The sequence below is a fragment of the Saccopteryx leptura genome, chromosome 1, assembly GCF_036850995.1.
Source record: "Saccopteryx leptura isolate mSacLep1 chromosome 1, mSacLep1_pri_phased_curated, whole genome shotgun sequence".
Lineage (NCBI taxonomy): Eukaryota > Metazoa > Chordata > Mammalia > Chiroptera > Emballonuridae > Saccopteryx > Saccopteryx leptura.
Genome location: NC_089503.1, coordinates 278,043,186 through 278,061,769, shown reverse-complemented (window position 1 = coordinate 278,061,769; position 18,584 = coordinate 278,043,186). Strand labels below are relative to the sequence as shown.

The 18,584-nt window shown below is 41.0% G+C and overlaps 1 protein-coding gene and 1 pseudogene across 15 annotated transcripts in view; one reads left to right on the top strand and one right to left on the bottom strand.

Moving 5' to 3' along the window:
* The window catches only part of C2CD5 (C2 calcium dependent domain containing 5), a 100,679-nt gene extending 82,509 nt beyond the window's left edge, over positions 1-18,170 (bottom strand). For 14 of the 15 annotated variants that reach the window (XM_066354514.1, XM_066354517.1, XM_066354516.1 and 11 more), the window contains exons 1-3: positions 17,906-18,170; positions 17,551-17,669; positions 3,355-3,441 (exon numbers count right to left, since the gene is read on the bottom strand). In XM_066354514.1, coding sequence (XP_066210611.1) covers positions 3,355-3,441; positions 17,551-17,640 — 177 coding nt within the window. In that variant the 5' untranslated portion in view covers positions 17,641-17,669; positions 17,906-18,170. Of the gene's footprint in view, positions 1-3,354; positions 3,442-17,550; positions 17,670-17,825; positions 17,861-17,905 lie in introns of all 15 variants that reach the window. The other variant, XM_066354510.1, reaches the window with a different exon arrangement.
* Positions 13,163-13,295, top strand: LOC136390063 (U2 spliceosomal RNA; annotated as a pseudogene).
* Positions 18,171-18,584: the final 414 nt, after the last annotated feature.

Genomic DNA, 18,584 nt, shown 5'->3' with positions numbered 1-18,584 from the left:
TCTGAAGATTATTGTAAGAATTAAAGTACATAACTTTATGATTTGTCTTTAAAAAGGGGTGTTTCTAAGACAGACATGATTTTAAATTTATGGATAAAAATGCCTAATATTTTAACTTCACCTTAATATATACCTGCAATCCCCCCCAAAAAAGTGAGCGTTGGTAACAGATAAAGCAGCAATACCAGAATGTAAACAACTTTGGTAAGTAAAGGTAAAGGTAAAGGTAGGTGACAAATAAGCAGCTCAATATACTAGTCCATCTACTTGTGCATATTTGAAAGTTTCCACTAATAAAATATTAAAATAAAATAATAGCTTTATATTCCAATCCATTCTGCATTTTTTAAGATTTTATTTATTCATTTTAGGGAGAGGAGAAGGGTAAGGTTAGAGAGAGAGAAGGGAGGGAAGAGCAGGAAGCATCAACTCCCATATGTGCCTTGACCAGGCAAGTCCAGGGTTCTGAACCAGTGACCTCAGTGTTCCAGGTCGATGTTTTATCCACTGCACCACCACAGGTCAAGCATTCCAATCCATTCTGAATCATCTGTCATCAATGGCATTCTCTCTACCACTACTGCATTATTTATCCACTTCATGAAAGGAAAAGAATCATAAACTAACCATTCCTCCAAAGATATCTTTCCAATTTCTAATTACATTAATAACATTTTTTGTGTACATTTTGTGTAAACTGATTCACCTATGAGTACTAACATCTTATGTCATAGTTCCCTGGCATTATAGGATCAGCTAACTAAGTGACTAGAAATAATTCATGATCCATACATAGTAGAATAATTTAAATAGAGAAGTCCAGGAATTAATTTTACTTTTTGAGAGAAAAGAAAGGAGAAAAGGGGAAAGAGAAGGAGAAAGGGGGGAGAGAGAGAAGCATCAACTCGTGTTCCATTAGCAGTGCACCCATTGATTTTTTTCTCATATGTGCCCTGACCTGGGCTCTAACTGGTGCCCTCAGAATCGAGCCCTGATGGGGGCTCCAACTGGCAACCTCAGTTTTGAGCTGGCACCCTCAGGATTGAACCAGTGCCCTCGGATCAAGCCAGGGACACCAGGATCCAGCAAGAGACTCCAGGATCAAGCCAGTGACCCGGGGATAAAAAGAACAGCCTCAGCGCTCCTTGACGACACTCTATCCACTGTACAACTGGCCAGAGCATTGAGAAATTAATTTTAATGAATTAAAAGTTTCTCAAAAATGTTTTAGTTTTAAAAAATATTAGCTGCACAGAAAGAAACTGAGCCAAAAGACTACCTCTCCTAGCCTCCGCTGCAACCAATGAGATATAAGCCTAAGTCATTAGGTGGAGCTAGATATGGTGGGCGCAATATTGTGATTTATAAGATATTTGGTCTTCATACACAGTTTCTGGTTCATGGCTTCCAAAACCTCTGAAATTTCCTAAGTGTTGAAAGTGATGAAGTTACTATGTTAATGCGATGACTTTTGGACCCTACTCAAGAGTGGGGGCTGGCTGCCAGGAGAACCAACCAAGTGATTAGATGTTCGGAACTTTCAGTCCCAAACCCCGTCCCCCCAATTCTTCAGTGGGTAATGGGACTGAAGATTGAGTACAATTGCCAATGGCCAATGACAAAATCAATCATGACTATGTAACAAAGTCTCCATAAAACCCCAGAGAACAGCTCATTGTGTTTTCTACGAAGAGCTTCCGCGTTGGAGAACCAGACAGCTTCTACATGCCACAGTGCTGGGCCCCGCGCTCCACAAGGACAGAAGCTCCTTTGATCTGAACCTCACATTACGTACTTCTTCATTTGGGTATTAATTCATATCCTTTAATATTATTTATAATAAATTGATAACCTAGTGACATGTTTCTCTGAGTTCTGTAAGCAGATCTAGCTGGTTGGTCAGAAGCACAGGTAAAGAGCATGAGCATATGGCTGGTGTCTGATCTGGAGGGCAGTCTGGTGGAACTGGGCCCTTTCCCTGTGGAATCGGATGCTATCCCCAGCTAGACAGTGTCAGAATGAAATACTGTCAGTATCTAAGAATTGTTTGTTGGTATAGAGGGATCCCTCCACACACTGGAATTTAGTGTGGGAACCCTATTTAGTAGGAAAAATTTAAACAAGGCTTGCTGAGCTGAAATCATAAGTTAGTCATAATAAAAATGTACGTTAAAATTATACTATGAGTATCACTTCAGACTTACTAGGATGGCTCATGTTAAAAAAATAATAATAACAAGTGCTTAAAAGGATATGGAAAAATTAGAACTCTTATACATGTTGGTGGGAATGTAAAATGGCATAGCCACTGTGCAAAATAGCTTGGCAGTTCCTCAGAAAGCTAAACGTGGAATTCACCAGATGACCCAGATATTCCATTTCTAGGTGTTTACCCAAAAGAACTTTAAAGAAGGATTCAGATACTTTCACACTAATGCTTCACTGAGTATTATTCACATAGCCAAAAGGCAGAACAACTCAAGTGTCCACCAACAGATAAATGGTATTATTCAAACACAGAAAGGAATAAAATTCTAATAGATGCTACAACATAGATGATCCCTGAAAAATTCTGCTAAGTAAAAGAAGCCAGATGCAAAAGGATAAATACTTATGATTCCACTTACATAAAATGTCTAACATAGGGAAATTTTAAAAAAAGAGAATTAGAACATACCAGGGGCTGGGGAGAGGAGTGTTGGGAGTTACTGCTAAATGAGTAATTTTTCTGTAGAGTGAGGAAAAGTTTTGCAAACAGTGGTGATGGTTGTACAACACTGTGAATATAATTGATATTGACTTGTACACTTAAAAATGGTTAAAATGGCAATATTTGTGATATATATTTTTACCACAATTTAACAAATTTTAAAAAATTTGTACATTGTTCTTAAGTGATTTCTGATATATGCTAAAATTCAGAGAGAATTACTATATAAAATAATACTTTTTTAATCTGGGTTTTCCTATTCATATATATAAATATATATGTTAAGATTTTATTTATTGATTTTACAGAGAGAGAAGTGGGTGTGGAACGAGAAGTAGTTGCTTCACTCTAGCTCTTCACTGGTTGCTTGTTGTATGTGCCTTAACCAGGGAAGTCCAGGGTTTTGAACTAGGGACCTCAGCATTTCAGGCCAGCGCTCAATCCACTGCACCACCACAGGTCAGGCTCCTATTCATATATTTATAACTGTAACATAATTTTTAAAATGTCAATATTAATAAAATATATATTTTTATGATATAGGAAAACTAGTATACCTGAAATCAAAGGATTTCATATCATTCCTGTGGAAAGGATCACCTCAAAAAAAACCACACTAAAAATGCTGAGATTTAAATACTTACCTCAAATTTAAACCATTCCGAGTTCCACTGGGGGTTGAGGGACTTGAGATACACATCTGTTTTAAAGGTGGTATTACCAAATTTTACCTAAAACAAATAAGAAATAATTAAATATGTGAATACAAATAAAGTTTACTATCAGCCAAGCAATGGAAAAATTAACTTTGGAGGGAGAAAAAAGACAACTTTACCCTGAGCCAAAAAGAAGAAAGTATGGAGGGTTCCAGGTAAATTTATAAGACTACACCTGGTACACGGGATAACCTACTCTTGTGCATGACTAGCTCCACAAGAAAATTAAAACATACACCACTATGTCAGTATGAAGAAAGCAAAACAGCTCAGAGAAAAAGAAAGTTTTAAGGGTAGAGGATAAGCAAAACTAAAATGAGGAGGTGAAAGGCTAGCTTTCTCTTACCATCTTGCAAGGGAATCCAAAAGTACAGCCCATTATTACAAGAATTCAGTAATATATCCTGGTTGTATTTTCTAACTTCCCCATATATAGTTTTAAATTTCTTATCAGTGTGCACACCTCTCATGATCAGCAATAAACTATGGTTATTAAGGATTTTATGTTCTCATCTTTAGGGACAATGAAAGGGTTTGGATAGGGAGACTATCTTATTTCATAACAGTCTTGGCAAACACGAAATCACAAAGATCCAAAAATAAGTAAATAAGAAGGAAATGAAGGTGGTGGAAAGCAGGATGAATATCTGGGACTTGTTTCCAGCCAAAAATCGAGATTGTGAAGCCTCAGATGACTTAAGAAGTGGTCAGGAAGTTTAGAAGCAAAACAGCTAAGGCAACTATAGTGTGTCCATAAAGTCATGGTGCACTCCGGTCATGGGAAAGCAACAAAAGATGATAGAAATGTGAAATCTGCACCAAATAAAAGGAAAACTCTCCCAGTTTCATACCTATTCAGTGCAGTTCGATGTGGGCTCCACTTGTTGCCCTACACATCCAAACAATAGTGAAGTTCTTGCCACACACGGGTAAGGACGTCTGGTGTAACAGTGAATAACGTCTGTGACTCTCTGTTTTAAGTGATTAATGTCGTTGATACATTCAATGTACACATGTTGCTTCACATAACCCCAAAAGTAAAAGTCTAAGGGCGTCAGATCCAGGGATCGTGGTGGCCATGGCTTGACAGAACCCCTCCCTATCCACTGCCGGAGGAATGTTCTATCCAGAAACTCACGAACAACGGTGGCGTAGTGTGGAGGAGTGTTGTCCTGTTGAAAGATGACACCTTCTGTAAATTGTGGCACTGCATACAATTCCAACATGTCAAGATAGGACTTTGCCGTCACAGACTGCGCCGTGAAAAAAAAAGGGCCTATCACTGTATCTTGCATCAGGCCACACCACACATTCACTTTAGGGGTATTACGTTCGTACTCAAAGTAGACATGAGGATGTTCAGCAGCCCATATTCGGACATTATGGCAATGAACATGTCCACAGATATGGAAGGTTGCCTCATCGCTAAACACAATCTTCTGCAAAAATCTTGCATCATTGTCGATCTCATGAAGCATATCTATAGCAAACGTGCATCGTGTGGGTCTATCCGCTGGTTTGATAGCATGCAACAGCCGCAATTTGTACCCCGTAAAACAGAGATGTTTCTTTAACACCTTATGAACTGTAGTCTTGCTTAGGTGCAATTGTCAAGCACACGCATGCACAGATTTTTTAAGGCTCCTTAGGTAGCTATCCCGTATAGCCTCTACAGACTCGTCACTGACTGATGGCCTACTAGAACGGGGTTTCTCCACCAAACTGCCGGTTTCCTTCAACTGCGTATCCCACTGAGTAATGTTATTCCTATGTGGTGGCGCTTCGTTATAAACTCGCCGATATTCACGTTGCACTTTGGTCACGGATTCAAATTTAGCGAGCCACAGAACACACTGAACTTTCCTCTGTACCATCCATATCTCGACTGGCATGGCCGTGGGCTGCTCTGCTGTATACACTGTGTTACGTCATCATCTGCGCATGCGCACATGCTGCCACATCATCCTACAGAAACTGGGAGGGTTTTCCTTTTATTTGGTACAGATTTCAAATTTCTATTGTCTTTTGTTGCTTCCCTGTGACCGGTCAATAGTGCACCATGACTTTACGAACACACTGTATTTCCTAGATTGCCTCACCTTTCCTAAATTTAATCTAATTCTTCCTTAATTCTACCAGTTATCACCATAGTACCTTTCCTAAACTCAGAATTCACTACAGGTTATATCCCTTTTATCACAGTAACCAGCAGAGCTTGTGCACACTGAAGGTAATTAGGAAATATAGGTTTAATCAGATAATCTAGAAAACATCCTTTCCTTTTTGACCTACAATCCTACCTTTGGTATTACAATATTTATAGATATTAATGTTTAATCAGTCCAGAAATTTTTCTAAAAGCAAGATATCCAAAACTATCTTTTATCTTCTGCATATTTTTCTGGTTATTATACCAATCAATTGAAATTATCAGGAAGAGCAACTATGTGGTACCTAGGCAGTTTGGTTAGAGAATAAAAAAGTTTTGGGGGTTCTTTTTTTTGCTTTTTGTTTTGAGAAAGGAAGGGAGAGAGACAGGAACATCAAGCTGCTCCTACATGCGCCTTGACCAGGGAATCGAGCCTGCAACCTCTGTACTCTGGGAAAATGCTCCAACCAACTGAGCCACCTGGCCAGGGCTAAAAAAGGTTTTAAGAAATTACATAAAGCACTAGTTTGGTTGGTTGGACCATTGTCCCAATGCACAAAGGCTGTGGGTTCAATCCCAGGTCAGGGCACATACAGGAACAGATCAATGTCTTTCTCTCTTGCTCTCTACCTTCCTCTCTCTCTAAAATCAATAAATAAAATTTTAAAACAAAATAAACTTTAAAATTACATAAAAATAATAACTTCTTGCATGATAAGAAATTTTATAAAATCAAAGATAAATAAGAAGGCCCTGGCCAGTTGGCTCAGCGGTAGAGCATTGGCCCAGAGTGTGGATGCCCTGGGTTTGATTCCCAGTCAGGGCACACAGGAGAAGCACTCATCTGCTTCTCCAGCCTTCTGCCTCTCCTTTCTCACTGTCTTTCTTTTCCCCTCCGCAGCCAAGGCTCCATTGGAACAAAGTTGGCCCAGGAGCTGAGGATGGTACCATGGCCTCTGCCTTAGGTGCTAGAATGGCTCCGGGTGCAGCGGAGCAATAGCCCAGATGGGCAGAGTATCACCCCCTGGTGGGCATGCTGGGTGGATCCAGGTCAGGCACATGCGGACGGCTGTCTCTCTGCCTCTCCACTTCTCACTTCAGAAAAATAAAAAAAATAAAAAAGATAAATAAGAAACTGAGTAAAAGTATTTACCAAATACATTGCAAAAAGCTAATTTACTCAATTTTCATTTATTTTTTCATTTTTTAAATTTACTGATTGGTTCTAAAGATAGACAGAGTGAGGGTGGGAGGGAGGAAGAGAGAGAGAAATATCAATTTGTTGTTTCATGTAGTGGTGCATTTATTGAATGGTGGCTTCTTGTATGTGCCCTGACTGGGAATTAAACCCACAATCTTGGCCTATCGGGACAATGCTATAACCAACTGAGTTTCCCAGCCAGGGCCAATAACATATTCAATTTTTAATGAGTTCCTTCAAACCAGTAAGAAAAAGATCAACAAACCAACATGAATAGACAATTCAAAGAAATGGAAAAATACATAGATGTCTTACATATGTCAAGAGATGATCAACCTTATTCACACTAAAAAAAATGCAAACTAAACCAACATTTTTAATTATCAGGTTGGTGCAGATCAAAAAGTGTGAAAACAGTGTGAGGTTCAAACTCTGCTGCTGTGAGTGTAAATTATAACAATATCTACAGACTATAGTTTGAGAACATAAATCAAAAATTTAAATGTCTATATCCTTTAAATTCAGGTGAACAATGGATATACAGCGTATATATAAGCAGCATTATAGTAGAAAAAGATTGGAAACAACCTATATATCCATTAGTTTGGAACTGGGTAAATTAAGTATGTAAAGCCACATAATACATACTAAATAGATGAATGAAGCAGTTCTCCAAGCACTGGTATGGAACAATGTCCAAGATACAGCTGTCTACTGCAGAACAGTGTGTATGGCATAATTTAAATAGTGATTGTTTCTAGTAAGATACACAAGAAATGTTAACAGTGGCCACTACAAAGAATAGAACAGACTGCTATGTTAAAAGAAAGGCAATAAGCCCTGGCAGGTTGGCTCAGTGGTAGAGCGTTGGCCTGGCGTGCGGGAGTCCCAGGTTCGATTCCCGGCCAGGGCACACAGGAGAAGCGCCCATCTGCTTCTCCACCCCTCCCCTCTCCTTCCTCTCTGTCTCTCTCTTCCCCTCCCGCAGCCAAGGCTCCACTGGAGCAAAGTTTGCCCGGGTGCTGAGGTTGGCTCTGTGGCCTCTGCCTTGGGCGCTAGAATGGCTCTGATTGCGGCAGAGCAACACCCCAGATGGGCAGAGCATCGCCCCCTGGTGGGCATGCTGGGTGGATCCCGGTCGGGCGCATGCGGGAGTCTGTCTGACAGCCTCCCCATTTCTAGCTTCGGAAAAATAAAAAAATAAAAAAAGAAAGGCAGTAAGAGGCTGACTCATTTTGTAGATTTTGGATTTTGAACCATGCACATATATTACCTATTTTTAAGTGTATTATTTTTAAAATAAAATAAAATAAAATCCAAATGACAAAAACTTTGATTTGAATTACAGAATTCTGATCTACTTCCAGGATTTTATTCTAAAGAAATACTTTCATATAAGGCCTCCTCCCTCAAAAATGTACAAAAAACTAAACAGTCATTCAATAGAAAAGTGACTAAATAAATAACTAAAGAACCCTACCAAAAAATGGAATCAATTATATGTACTGTCATGGGAAACTGTCAGTGAAATAAGTGAAAAGAACAAGCAGTAGAATACGTGACAGCAATTATCTCTGAAAAAGGGACTGACAAGGAGTAGGCAATACCGTATAGGGTACCAAGAAAGAAGTAAGAAACTTCCAAGTTTTACTTCTGAATATTCAAATCTTTTGTAATGGGAGCTGTTCAGGTATTTCTTGTGTAATTTTCTAAAATATTTTTAAATCACAAATATTAAAGAAATGAAACTTAATGGGAGAACAAACAACCTAATTAAGAAAGAAATCAGCAAAGGACATGAATAGACACTTCTCCAAAGGGAACATATGGATGGCCAATAGACATATTAAAAAATGCTCAATCATCAGGGAGATGCAAATTAAAACCACAATGAGATATCACCTCACACCTGTCAGAATGGCTCTAATTCATAAGTCAACAAGTAACAAGTGCTGGTGAGGATGTGGAGAAAAGGAAACACATTCATGCACTGCTGGTGGGAATGCAGAATGCTGTGGTCACTCCAGAAAACAGTGTGAAGTTCCCTCAAAAAATTAAAAATGAAACTGCCTTTTGACCCAGTGATTTCACTTCTGGGAATATACACAGAGAAACCTGAAATATTAATTCAAAAGAATATATGCACCCCTATGTTCACTGCAGCATTATTTACACTAGCTAAGATCTGGAAACAGCCTAAGTGCCCATCAGTAGATGACTGGACAAAAAGAACTGTGGTACATTTACACAGTGGAATCCTACTTGGCCTTAAAAAAAAGGAGGAAATCTTACCTTCTGCAACAGCATGGATGGATCTGGAGATTATTATTGTCAGTGAAATAAGCCAGGCAGAGAAAGACAAGTGCTCTATGATCTCACTTATATGTGAAATCTAATGTACACAATAATATAATGAATAAAATAGAAAACAGATACATGGTACAGATAAACAGCTGTCAAAGGGAAGAGGGGTTGACAGGCTGGATGAAAGAAGGTAAAGGGATTAAGCAAAAAATATAGATAGATAGATAATCACATACACAAAAATGACAGTGTGGTCATAGCTAGAGATGAAGAGGGGGTAGGTGGAAGCCAAGAGGGAGCAATGGGGATGCAAAGAGACTGCTTTGGGCAACAGGCAAATGATGTGGTATGCAGGTGATGTTCTACTGAGTTGTATGATTTTGTGAACCAGTGTCACCCCAATAAATTCAATTTAAAAAAAGAAACCTAAGGGGTAAAAAGAAACTTAGGAAGAGTAGAGGTTACTGCTCATTTACTAATTCAATTTTTATTACATTTCAATATTCAAAGTATCAAAGAAATATTTAATGTCTTATTTAACTAAACACTGCTTTATTTGAAGTAAAATGTAGTTAGGATTTATAAAACCATTCAAAAGCCAAATGTATTTAAGGGTTATAATTTAAAACCCCTTTCAGTTTTATGCCACTATATTATACTCCCCCTTCCCCCTTTTTTTTGGTCAACTGTTCATTCTAGATATACTAAAGATATGATCATCCCTACACTGCATTAAACAAACAAAACCCAAGATTTTAGAAAAAGAAAAAGGCTAGAGTGTGTATTTAGCCAACATTGTGAAGATTCCCCTTCTACTCAAGAATCACACAGTCCATTCATTCTTATTTAATTCAAAGGAGAGTTTATTACTCAGCAGTTAAGTGAATGCATTACAACTTAATTAAAGAACATCAGGGATTTTAATGAGATTTCCTAGTAAAGTACAAGCATTCTCTTTACCCTCTCATTAACTAAATTACCTTGAGAAAGTTATTTAACCTGTTATTTTAAGGCTGCTTCTTCCTCTGAAAAAGAGGGTTGCTGTGAGCATTACATGAGATAACACAAGGAAACACATGGCAAAATGCCTGATACATAGAAAATACTCATTTAATATTAATTTCTTTTCCTCTCCCTGTTCCCTCAAAGGCTCCTGGATACACACAAACTGATGATGTACTTTAGCAGAACAGTTTGGAATATGCACATCAAACTGGCATATATTCCCATTAATACTTCCCTTGTACGGAAACCCAGCCCATTCACCCTTGAGATTCCTGCAAGAATAATTAGCATCTTTAAATATTACTTGGTCTTCACTGGCTTCCTAGACTCCTCACATCATATACTGTAGAAATTCCCTCAACTGATTGATTAATCAAATAACTTGGTTAAATCAGAGAATCATTAAAAATGAGACAAAGAGTAAACATTAAGATAAAACATAAATATTCATTCCTCTACCTTTTAATATAAGAGTAAGGGCCCATTCTTTTTTTTTTTTTTTTTTTTTTTTTTTTTTTGTATTTTTTCTAAGTGAGAAGTGGAGAGGCAGTCAGACTCCCACATGCGCCAGACCAGGATCCACCTGGCATGCCTACCAGGGGGTGATGCTCTGCCCCTCTGGGCTGTTGCACCATTAGGCCAGAACCATTCTAGCGCTTGGGGAGGAGGCATGGAGCTGTCCTCAGCACCCAGGGCCACCTTTGCTCCAGGGGAGCCTTGGCTGAGGGAAGGGAAGAGAGAGAGAGAAGAAAGAGAGGGAGAAGGGTGGAGAAGCAGATGGGCACTTCTCCTGTGTGCCCCGACTGGCAATTAAACCTCGGACTTCCACAGGCCGACACTCTACCACTAAGCCAACTGGCCAGGGTGGGCCCATTCTTTTAATATAAGACTAAGGGACCATTCTTTAGAGTTGTACATCATCATTTTTTGCATAAATCACACCCATAATGTATCATTTGTAATTGACAATTTGGATTTCTTTAAAATGTGGTGGTAGAATTTAAAATTGCCTGTAAAAAACCATGAACATAAAATCCTAGATTTTTACCCTGGTGGAATACCTGTTGGTTAGAGCGTTATCACAACATGCAGAGGTTGCAGGTTCAATCCCCAATCAGGGCACATACAGGAACAGATTCATGTTTCTTTCTCTTTCTCTCTCTCTCTATCCCCCTTCTCTAAAATCAGTAAATAAAAATTTAAAAAAAGAATCCTAAATTTTTAACAATCTTCATCTAATTCAAGAGTAGTTTTTAGAGACTGTATCCATAAGTCCTTCTGTAGCATCATCAGCTTATTTTACACATACTTCCCTGATTTATATAAGGTTTAAAATAATAGAGTTGGCATAAACAACTGCCTCTTGGTAAAGTACACCAGCCAACTGGTGAGAGAAGCAGGCACACTGGAGAATAACCTTACTGTACGGGCTATGAAGAATGTGCTTACAGAAGGAATACAGCATTCTGGGGACTGTACCCTGGGACTGTAATTAGAAAATGAGTGGAAACTGGTTAAGAGAACTACTACTGCACAGACTTCTTCTCCTAGCCTTCAGACTACTCAGTAGTCTGTGTCCCTGCCTACCTACAAATTTTATTTTCCACTTATATTTAACAAGGGAAGACAAGATGGCGCTGGAGTAGGCGGACGTACCAACATCTACCTCCCAGAACCAAAGTGGATTACAAACTAATTTTAAGAACTATCATCTGGAAAAACCAACTTTGGACTAAACTAAGAGGACTCTTCAACCAAGGAACACTGAAGAAGCCACACCGAGACTGGTAGGAAAAACAGAAACGCGGAGAGGGCTGCCCAGCTCCCCGGAGTGAACGGCAGCCAAGAGAGGCTCGCGTGGTGGGAAGTGAATTTAGCAGAGAGGGGAGGGTCCTGAGCCCCAGGAACAAAGCCCCAGCCTGCAGCCCCAGAGCCCAGAAGAAGCATAAGGACAGTATTTAGCTGGAAACAAGTCAGGATACTATTTGTGAGAAAGAGTCTGATTTCTCAGACCCAGGATTCTTCTTACATTTAACAAGAACCCTGCCTTCAATTACATATGTTCTACCTTGCCTTTGCTTTTACCAAGTTTTTCATATTCATCTAAAAAATGCCCATTTTTCCTTCTACCTGTGGAAATTTTACCACTCTTCAAACTCAGCACAAAGACTTCTCATCACCAGCTCAGGCTTCATTATGTCCCTCTCCTATGAGCATAATGAACACAATTTCCCTTTATTAAATTATAATCCTTCATTATCCCTTTTTTCCTGCATTAATCTTTCCCTTTCTGCTGGATTATTCCTATTAGTACACTAATATGTTCTATTATCTGCTAACATTTTTTTTAAGTACTAAGTGCGAGGTCTCTGGCTTGAGTATGAATCATAGATATGACCCCATGGTCACTGGCTTGAAGCCCAAGGTCGCTGGCTAGAGCCCAAGGTTGCTAGCTTGAATAAGGGGTCACTTGCTCTGCTATAGCTCCCCCCCAACCCCCCGCCCAGTCTAGCCACATATGAGAAAGCAATCAATGAACAACTAAGGTGCCACAGTGAAGAATTGATGCTTCTCATCTCTCTCCCTTCCTGTCTGTCTTTCCCTATTGGTCCCTCTCTCGGTCTCTCTCACTGCCTCTGTCAAAAAACAAAAGTACTAAGAGCTTTGTACTCACCCAAATATTTCTCCTCTCCCCTTCATAGCCATATTTCCTGAAACAGTTGCCTACTCATACGACTCCTACTTCCTCACTTTCCACGTACTTTAACCCTCTTTTTAGCTCACTAGAGCAGTGGTCCCCAACCCCCTGGCCACAGACCGGTACCGGTCTGTGGGCCATTTGGTACCGGTCCGCAGAGAAAGAATAAATAACTTACAATATTTCCATTTTATTTATATTTAAGTCTGAATGATATTTTTTTTTTAAATGACCAGATTCCCTTTGTTACATCCGTTTAAGACTCACTCTTGATGCTTGTCTTGGTCACGATACATTTATCCATCCCACCCTAAAGGCCGGTCCGTGAAAATATTTTCTGACATTAAATCGTTCCGTGGCCCAAAAAAGTTTGGGGACCATCGCTTCTCGGCCTTTTGGCTAAGATCAAGTGTAGTATCTGTTCTTATCAGTTTAAAAGGTTGGGGACCACTACACTAGAGGATGGGCTTCTGTCATTATTACTACTCTAGTCAGGATCATTAACAATCTCCGTGTTGCCCAACTCAGTCTGATCTCTCGATGCTGAACAACTGAACAACTGAGAGATTTCTCTTCCCAGAAACTTCCTCTCGTCTTCTGAGACATTACTTTCCTGATTTATCACCTGCTCACTGGCTGACAATCTCAGTTTCCTTTCCCTAGTCCTCCATCTCTATTAAAATACTTAGGTCAAGTTTTTCAAGGATCTATCCCTCTTCTTTCTCCCCTCCTCCCAAGTTAAGAGATTTGCAAAATGCACAGAACCAATTTCTAAGGAAACTTGAGAAATGTCTGGGAATCTTTGGGGGACAAATAGTAGTATTATTTAATGAGGAAGGCCAAGGATGGTAGCATCCTGCAATGCAAGATAGTCCCCAACAAGGAACACTTGTATCATACCACGACATTCAAATGTTCCACCAGATAGTCACATAGATGAAAAAATTATTCAGAACCTAACTCGGTTTTACAAATAAAAGTAGTGTAATGGGGTTTTAATATACATAATTACCAAGAAATACAACCATTATGTACATTAAGGGACAAATCTCTTTTTTCCTGTAAATTGACTACTTTGGAAAAACATAAAGTCAATGGCAAGAAAGACCTGAGATGCCAAAACTACATATCTGTCCCACTGTCCAAAGAGCGATGATGTGATCTTATACATCAGGCACTCCCCTATCCTGCAGCCCTGCTGTATTTTTTCTCCACATGGGGCACTTCTCACCATCAGACATACTTTATCTTTTATTTAATTATCTTTATTGAACTCCTTTCTCCCACTAAAATGTAGGTTCCACGACTAAAATATCTTGTTTGCTGTCTCCCCAGAACACTGTACGATATCCAGTACACTATTTGATACATGCAAAGGATCAATAAATATTCATGGACTCAATCTGATTACTTCCTATCTTCTACTGTGGTCACAAACAAGTACTTCCTTATTGCAATATATAGGAAAATATAATTTTATTTCTCCGTATTATTACAGTTAAGAGTATTATATTGAATTTTTAAACTGTAAGCATACATAGATTATATTAGCTATAGATACCATGCCAAGATAGTAAAAGGTGGATTTCAAAATACCTGCTATATCCAAGGGACACTGGGTCTCACAAAGCTGAGAAGCACTGGCCTGTGTGAGCTCCTTTCTAATTCATACCTCTGTTTTAACACTGTTCTAACAAACCCAAATTTCTCCTTGACAACTCCAACTGAAGGTCCAAAGACATCTCAAATCTAAATGCCCAGATGGAAAGTGAGTCTCCAATCACTCAATCTCTGGCAAACCCATGGAGTCTCGGAAATTACCCCATGGCTCCAGAAATCTAGGTATCATCTTTTAGTCTCCCTTTCCCTGGTTCCCTACTCAAATCTACCAACAAATCCTCAAGAGTCTATCTTCAAAGCATGTCTGGAATCTACCCACTTTTCTTCATTATCACCTCTTTTTTGAACTACATATTATAGAATCACCTAACTAGTTGCCTACTTAGCTTTCACCTCTTCAGTCCATTCCCCAGACAACAAAAGTGCTCATCTTTCCAACTGCTTTCCATTGAATTTAGAATAAAATCCAGTCTCCTAACCATGGCCTCTAAGATCCTGCAAGATTGGCTAACTCTCCAACTTTATCTTATACACACTCCTCTTCACTTACAACATATCAACCACACACACCTTCTTCACTTCCTACAATAAAGCAAGTGTCCTCAGGATCTTCCTTCTGCTAAGCCTCTCTTGTTCTAAACTCCCCTATATATTCACATATCCACCCCCTGAGCTGCTAGCACCTCCTTCGCATCCAGCAAGTCTTTGCCTAGTTCACACTTCCCCAGAGGCCTGCCCTGATTACTCAACCTAAAGTACAGTAGATGTACTGTTGTTATTCTCTTCCTATTGTTTTCTTTCATGGCACTCATCACAACTTGTAATTATGTATTTATTAATTTTGTAATTTTTTAATGTCTGTTTGTTCCACCAAAATATAAGGTTCATAAAAATAGGAACCACATCTGTTTTGTTCACCACTGTGAATGCATTGGCTAGACCAGTAACTAACAAGGGTCCTGGCATATAGGGGGCGCTCAGAAACTACATATTTGATGAAAGAAGGAATTATTGAGTCACCCTTGAATCCAACCCCTCCCTCACCAACAAAAGCCATTTGTTACCAAAGCCTGAAGTTTTTACCTAAGAAATGCCCCTCAAATCTTTCTCTTTTAATCCATTCCATTGCCACCAGAGCACATAAATTGCCTAATTTTACTGTCTTCGCCGCTGTCCTTGCCTCATCTCTCATGTGTCCAGTCCATCATTCAAGTCATCCTAGACAGAAGCAACCTAATACAGAAATGATCTTATTTCATTTCTTCTTAAAAGCCCCCCCCCACTTACAGAATAAAGAAAATTTTCTTTAGTATAGAAAATGAGGGTTGGCTCCACCTACCTTTTAAGCCTTATCACTCATGACCTCAACCACCCACACATCCTCTTTTAGGTTAGACACATCTCAAACTTCCTACACATACCATGTATCCCATTCTGTGCCTTTGAGGTTCCCTCTGCGTGGTAAAAATCCTGCGTGGCCCTCAAGACCCAGCTCAAATGTCACTAATCTTAGGAAGTTTCCCTAAACTTTTGGACAGAATTAAGTTTCCACATTCTGTAACAACACTCATCATCTTGCTTGGAGAGGCAGTATTAGCACAGTCATTAAGATAACAGACAAGCCTGACCGGGCGGTGGTGCAGTGGATAGAGCATTGGACTGGGATGCGGAGGACCCAGGTTCGAGACCCCGAGGTCACCAGCTTGAGCGCGGGCTCATCTGGTTTGAGCAAAAAGCTCACCAGCTTGGACCCAAGGTCGCTGGCTCAAGCAGGGGGTTACTCGGTCTGCTATAGCACATATGAGAAAGCAATCAATGGACAACTGTGTCGCAACAAAAAACTAATGATTGATGCTTCTCATCTCTCTCTGTTCCTGTCTGTTTCTGTCTATCCCTCTCTCTGACTCTCTGTCTCTGTAAAAAAAAAAAAAAAAAAAAAAGATGACAACAAGGTTACTGAGATTTACAAGATTAAGTAACCTTACCCAAATTATTTACTGTCCCTAGGCCTCAGTTAGTTTAATTGTAATATGGAATAACAATACAACAGCAGGACTCTTTTGAGGACTAGGAATTAAAAAGTACTTAGCACAGACCTAGTAATAAAAAGACTCAATACATGATATTAGTCATTAACCTAAACTGTGAGACAGTCTCTGTGCTACCTGAAAGCAAAAACTATATATCTGTGTCCCTATTATTTAACATCTGGCCCAAGATCACACTCAGTAACTATTTCTCAAATTAAGTTGAGGTTTAAAATCACCAAGGCAAAACTGCGGTTACTGGGTTACAGAACCTTCGTGGAACATCAAGAATATTTTATATTGTAATAAAATCAAGCTATATATCGTCATGTATCTATCAATTATATACATTAATATGCCAAAGATTATTGTTCTAATCCTCTGGCTCATCTTGTCAAGTTTTATTACAATTTTTACTTGGCTTCTTTTATACCCTGGGTTATTACTCTCCAAGCCCTAAGCCTCCGATAATTTGCATGGGTTGTAAACTAATTGTTAAATTTAAAAGGTAATTTTGCAATTCTATGGCACTTAATTGACTTCCTATCCCAAGGCACTAAAATTACCCTGAAACAGCTCATCAGACCTACCAGTCCAGACAAGAGCAGAAAGTGTCACAACCGTGTACACGGTTATAGAATTTACACTGATGATTCAGAAAAGACTACGGTAAAGAGTGGATCTCCTAGCTTCGTAGGTCTCCAGGCGCCCAAACGCATGGTAAATATATACATTCCTAAACAGCATTTCCATCACTCTAGCTTGAAGAGCCACCCCTCCCCACCCGAAGGGCGTGTGCACGCGTGTGTGTGCGTGCGTGTTTCGGCGGCCCCGCGGCCACGCCTTGGGATAGCCTTACTGGCAGGTAGCCTGTTATGAGCCCTGAAATCAGGGTCACCCCAGCACGCAGAGCAGTAACAGCCTCCGGCGCGGCACAGCGTGCAAGCCGCGCACCCGTCACAGGGGCTGCAGTCCCGGCAGACAGCCCCCCAGGGAGGGCTGGACAAGCACACGGGGCGGTCGCGAGGGGAGTCGGCTGAGGGGCTGGGGCCGAGATGGGTAGGACCCTTCACAGGGCTTGGCGCCCCGTGTGTTTTGAGCAGCAGGACCTTGCACCAACCTCCACAAAGGCATCTGTCAGATCACTAGCTCGGTCCATCACTGGCAAATGGCGCCCGGCCACGATTTTCACCTTCAGCTTCCCAGGCATGGTCTTGGCTTGGGCCTCTCCTTAAGCTCCTGCAGAAACAAACAAGAGAGTCTGCGCCGAGCGCCCAGCCTGGCGGGGAGGGGCGGGAACGCGCGGAGAGCGGCGCGCCGCGGAGGCGCGCGGGGCAACTGACGGCAGAGGGCGCGCGGGGCAACTGACGGCAGAGGGCGCGCGGGGCAACTGACGGCAGAGGGCGCGCGGGGCAACTGACGGCAGAGGGCGCGCGGGGGCGTGCCGCGCCGCCAGCACCCACCCACTCACTCACTCACTCTCGGATGCAAGGAGCAGTCTGGCGCAAAAGCTGAGGCCTCATTCCGGAGAGGCAGCCGGGGGAGTCGCCATGGTGGGTTCCTCTGTCCCGATCCCTCAGGGCTGGCTAGAGAAGCCAAAGCCTGTCAACATCCCGCAGAGCTTCTGTCGCCGTTCCTAACGATCCTCCTCACCCAACATGGCGGCTCTCTCGGTGTGGAGGCAGCATCGATTACTCGGCGCTCGGCCCCCTCGGCAGGGAAGAAGAAAAATCCGCGCTGTGAAGGTAAGAGGGAGGAGGGGGGCGGACTTGGAAGCTGGAGGGCAGGGAAAATGGAGTGAGCCCTGCATCATCCATCAAGTCTAGGCTGTGAGTCAGGGCGCTGCTGCGTCCCCGGAGGAAACCAGCTCTCAGCCTGGGCGAGGTAGGTGCCGCTCCGGGCCGGGCCGGGCCGCTGCCTTCCCGGCTAAGACAGCAGACTGCTGGAGGAGCGGTTTCAGTCTGCCTTGAACGACCCGTTGGTGCTTTGTATCAGCAGCTTAGCTACTGTCTACCTAGAAAGGTGACGGTTTTATAAGAAATAGGGTAAGAAATTTCGGGGAATATCAGGCAGTTGACTCACATTTTTTACTCAGTCGCATACACCTGTACTGTGTCTCGGGTAACAGGTGTTACAGTAGATCTTGGGCAGAAA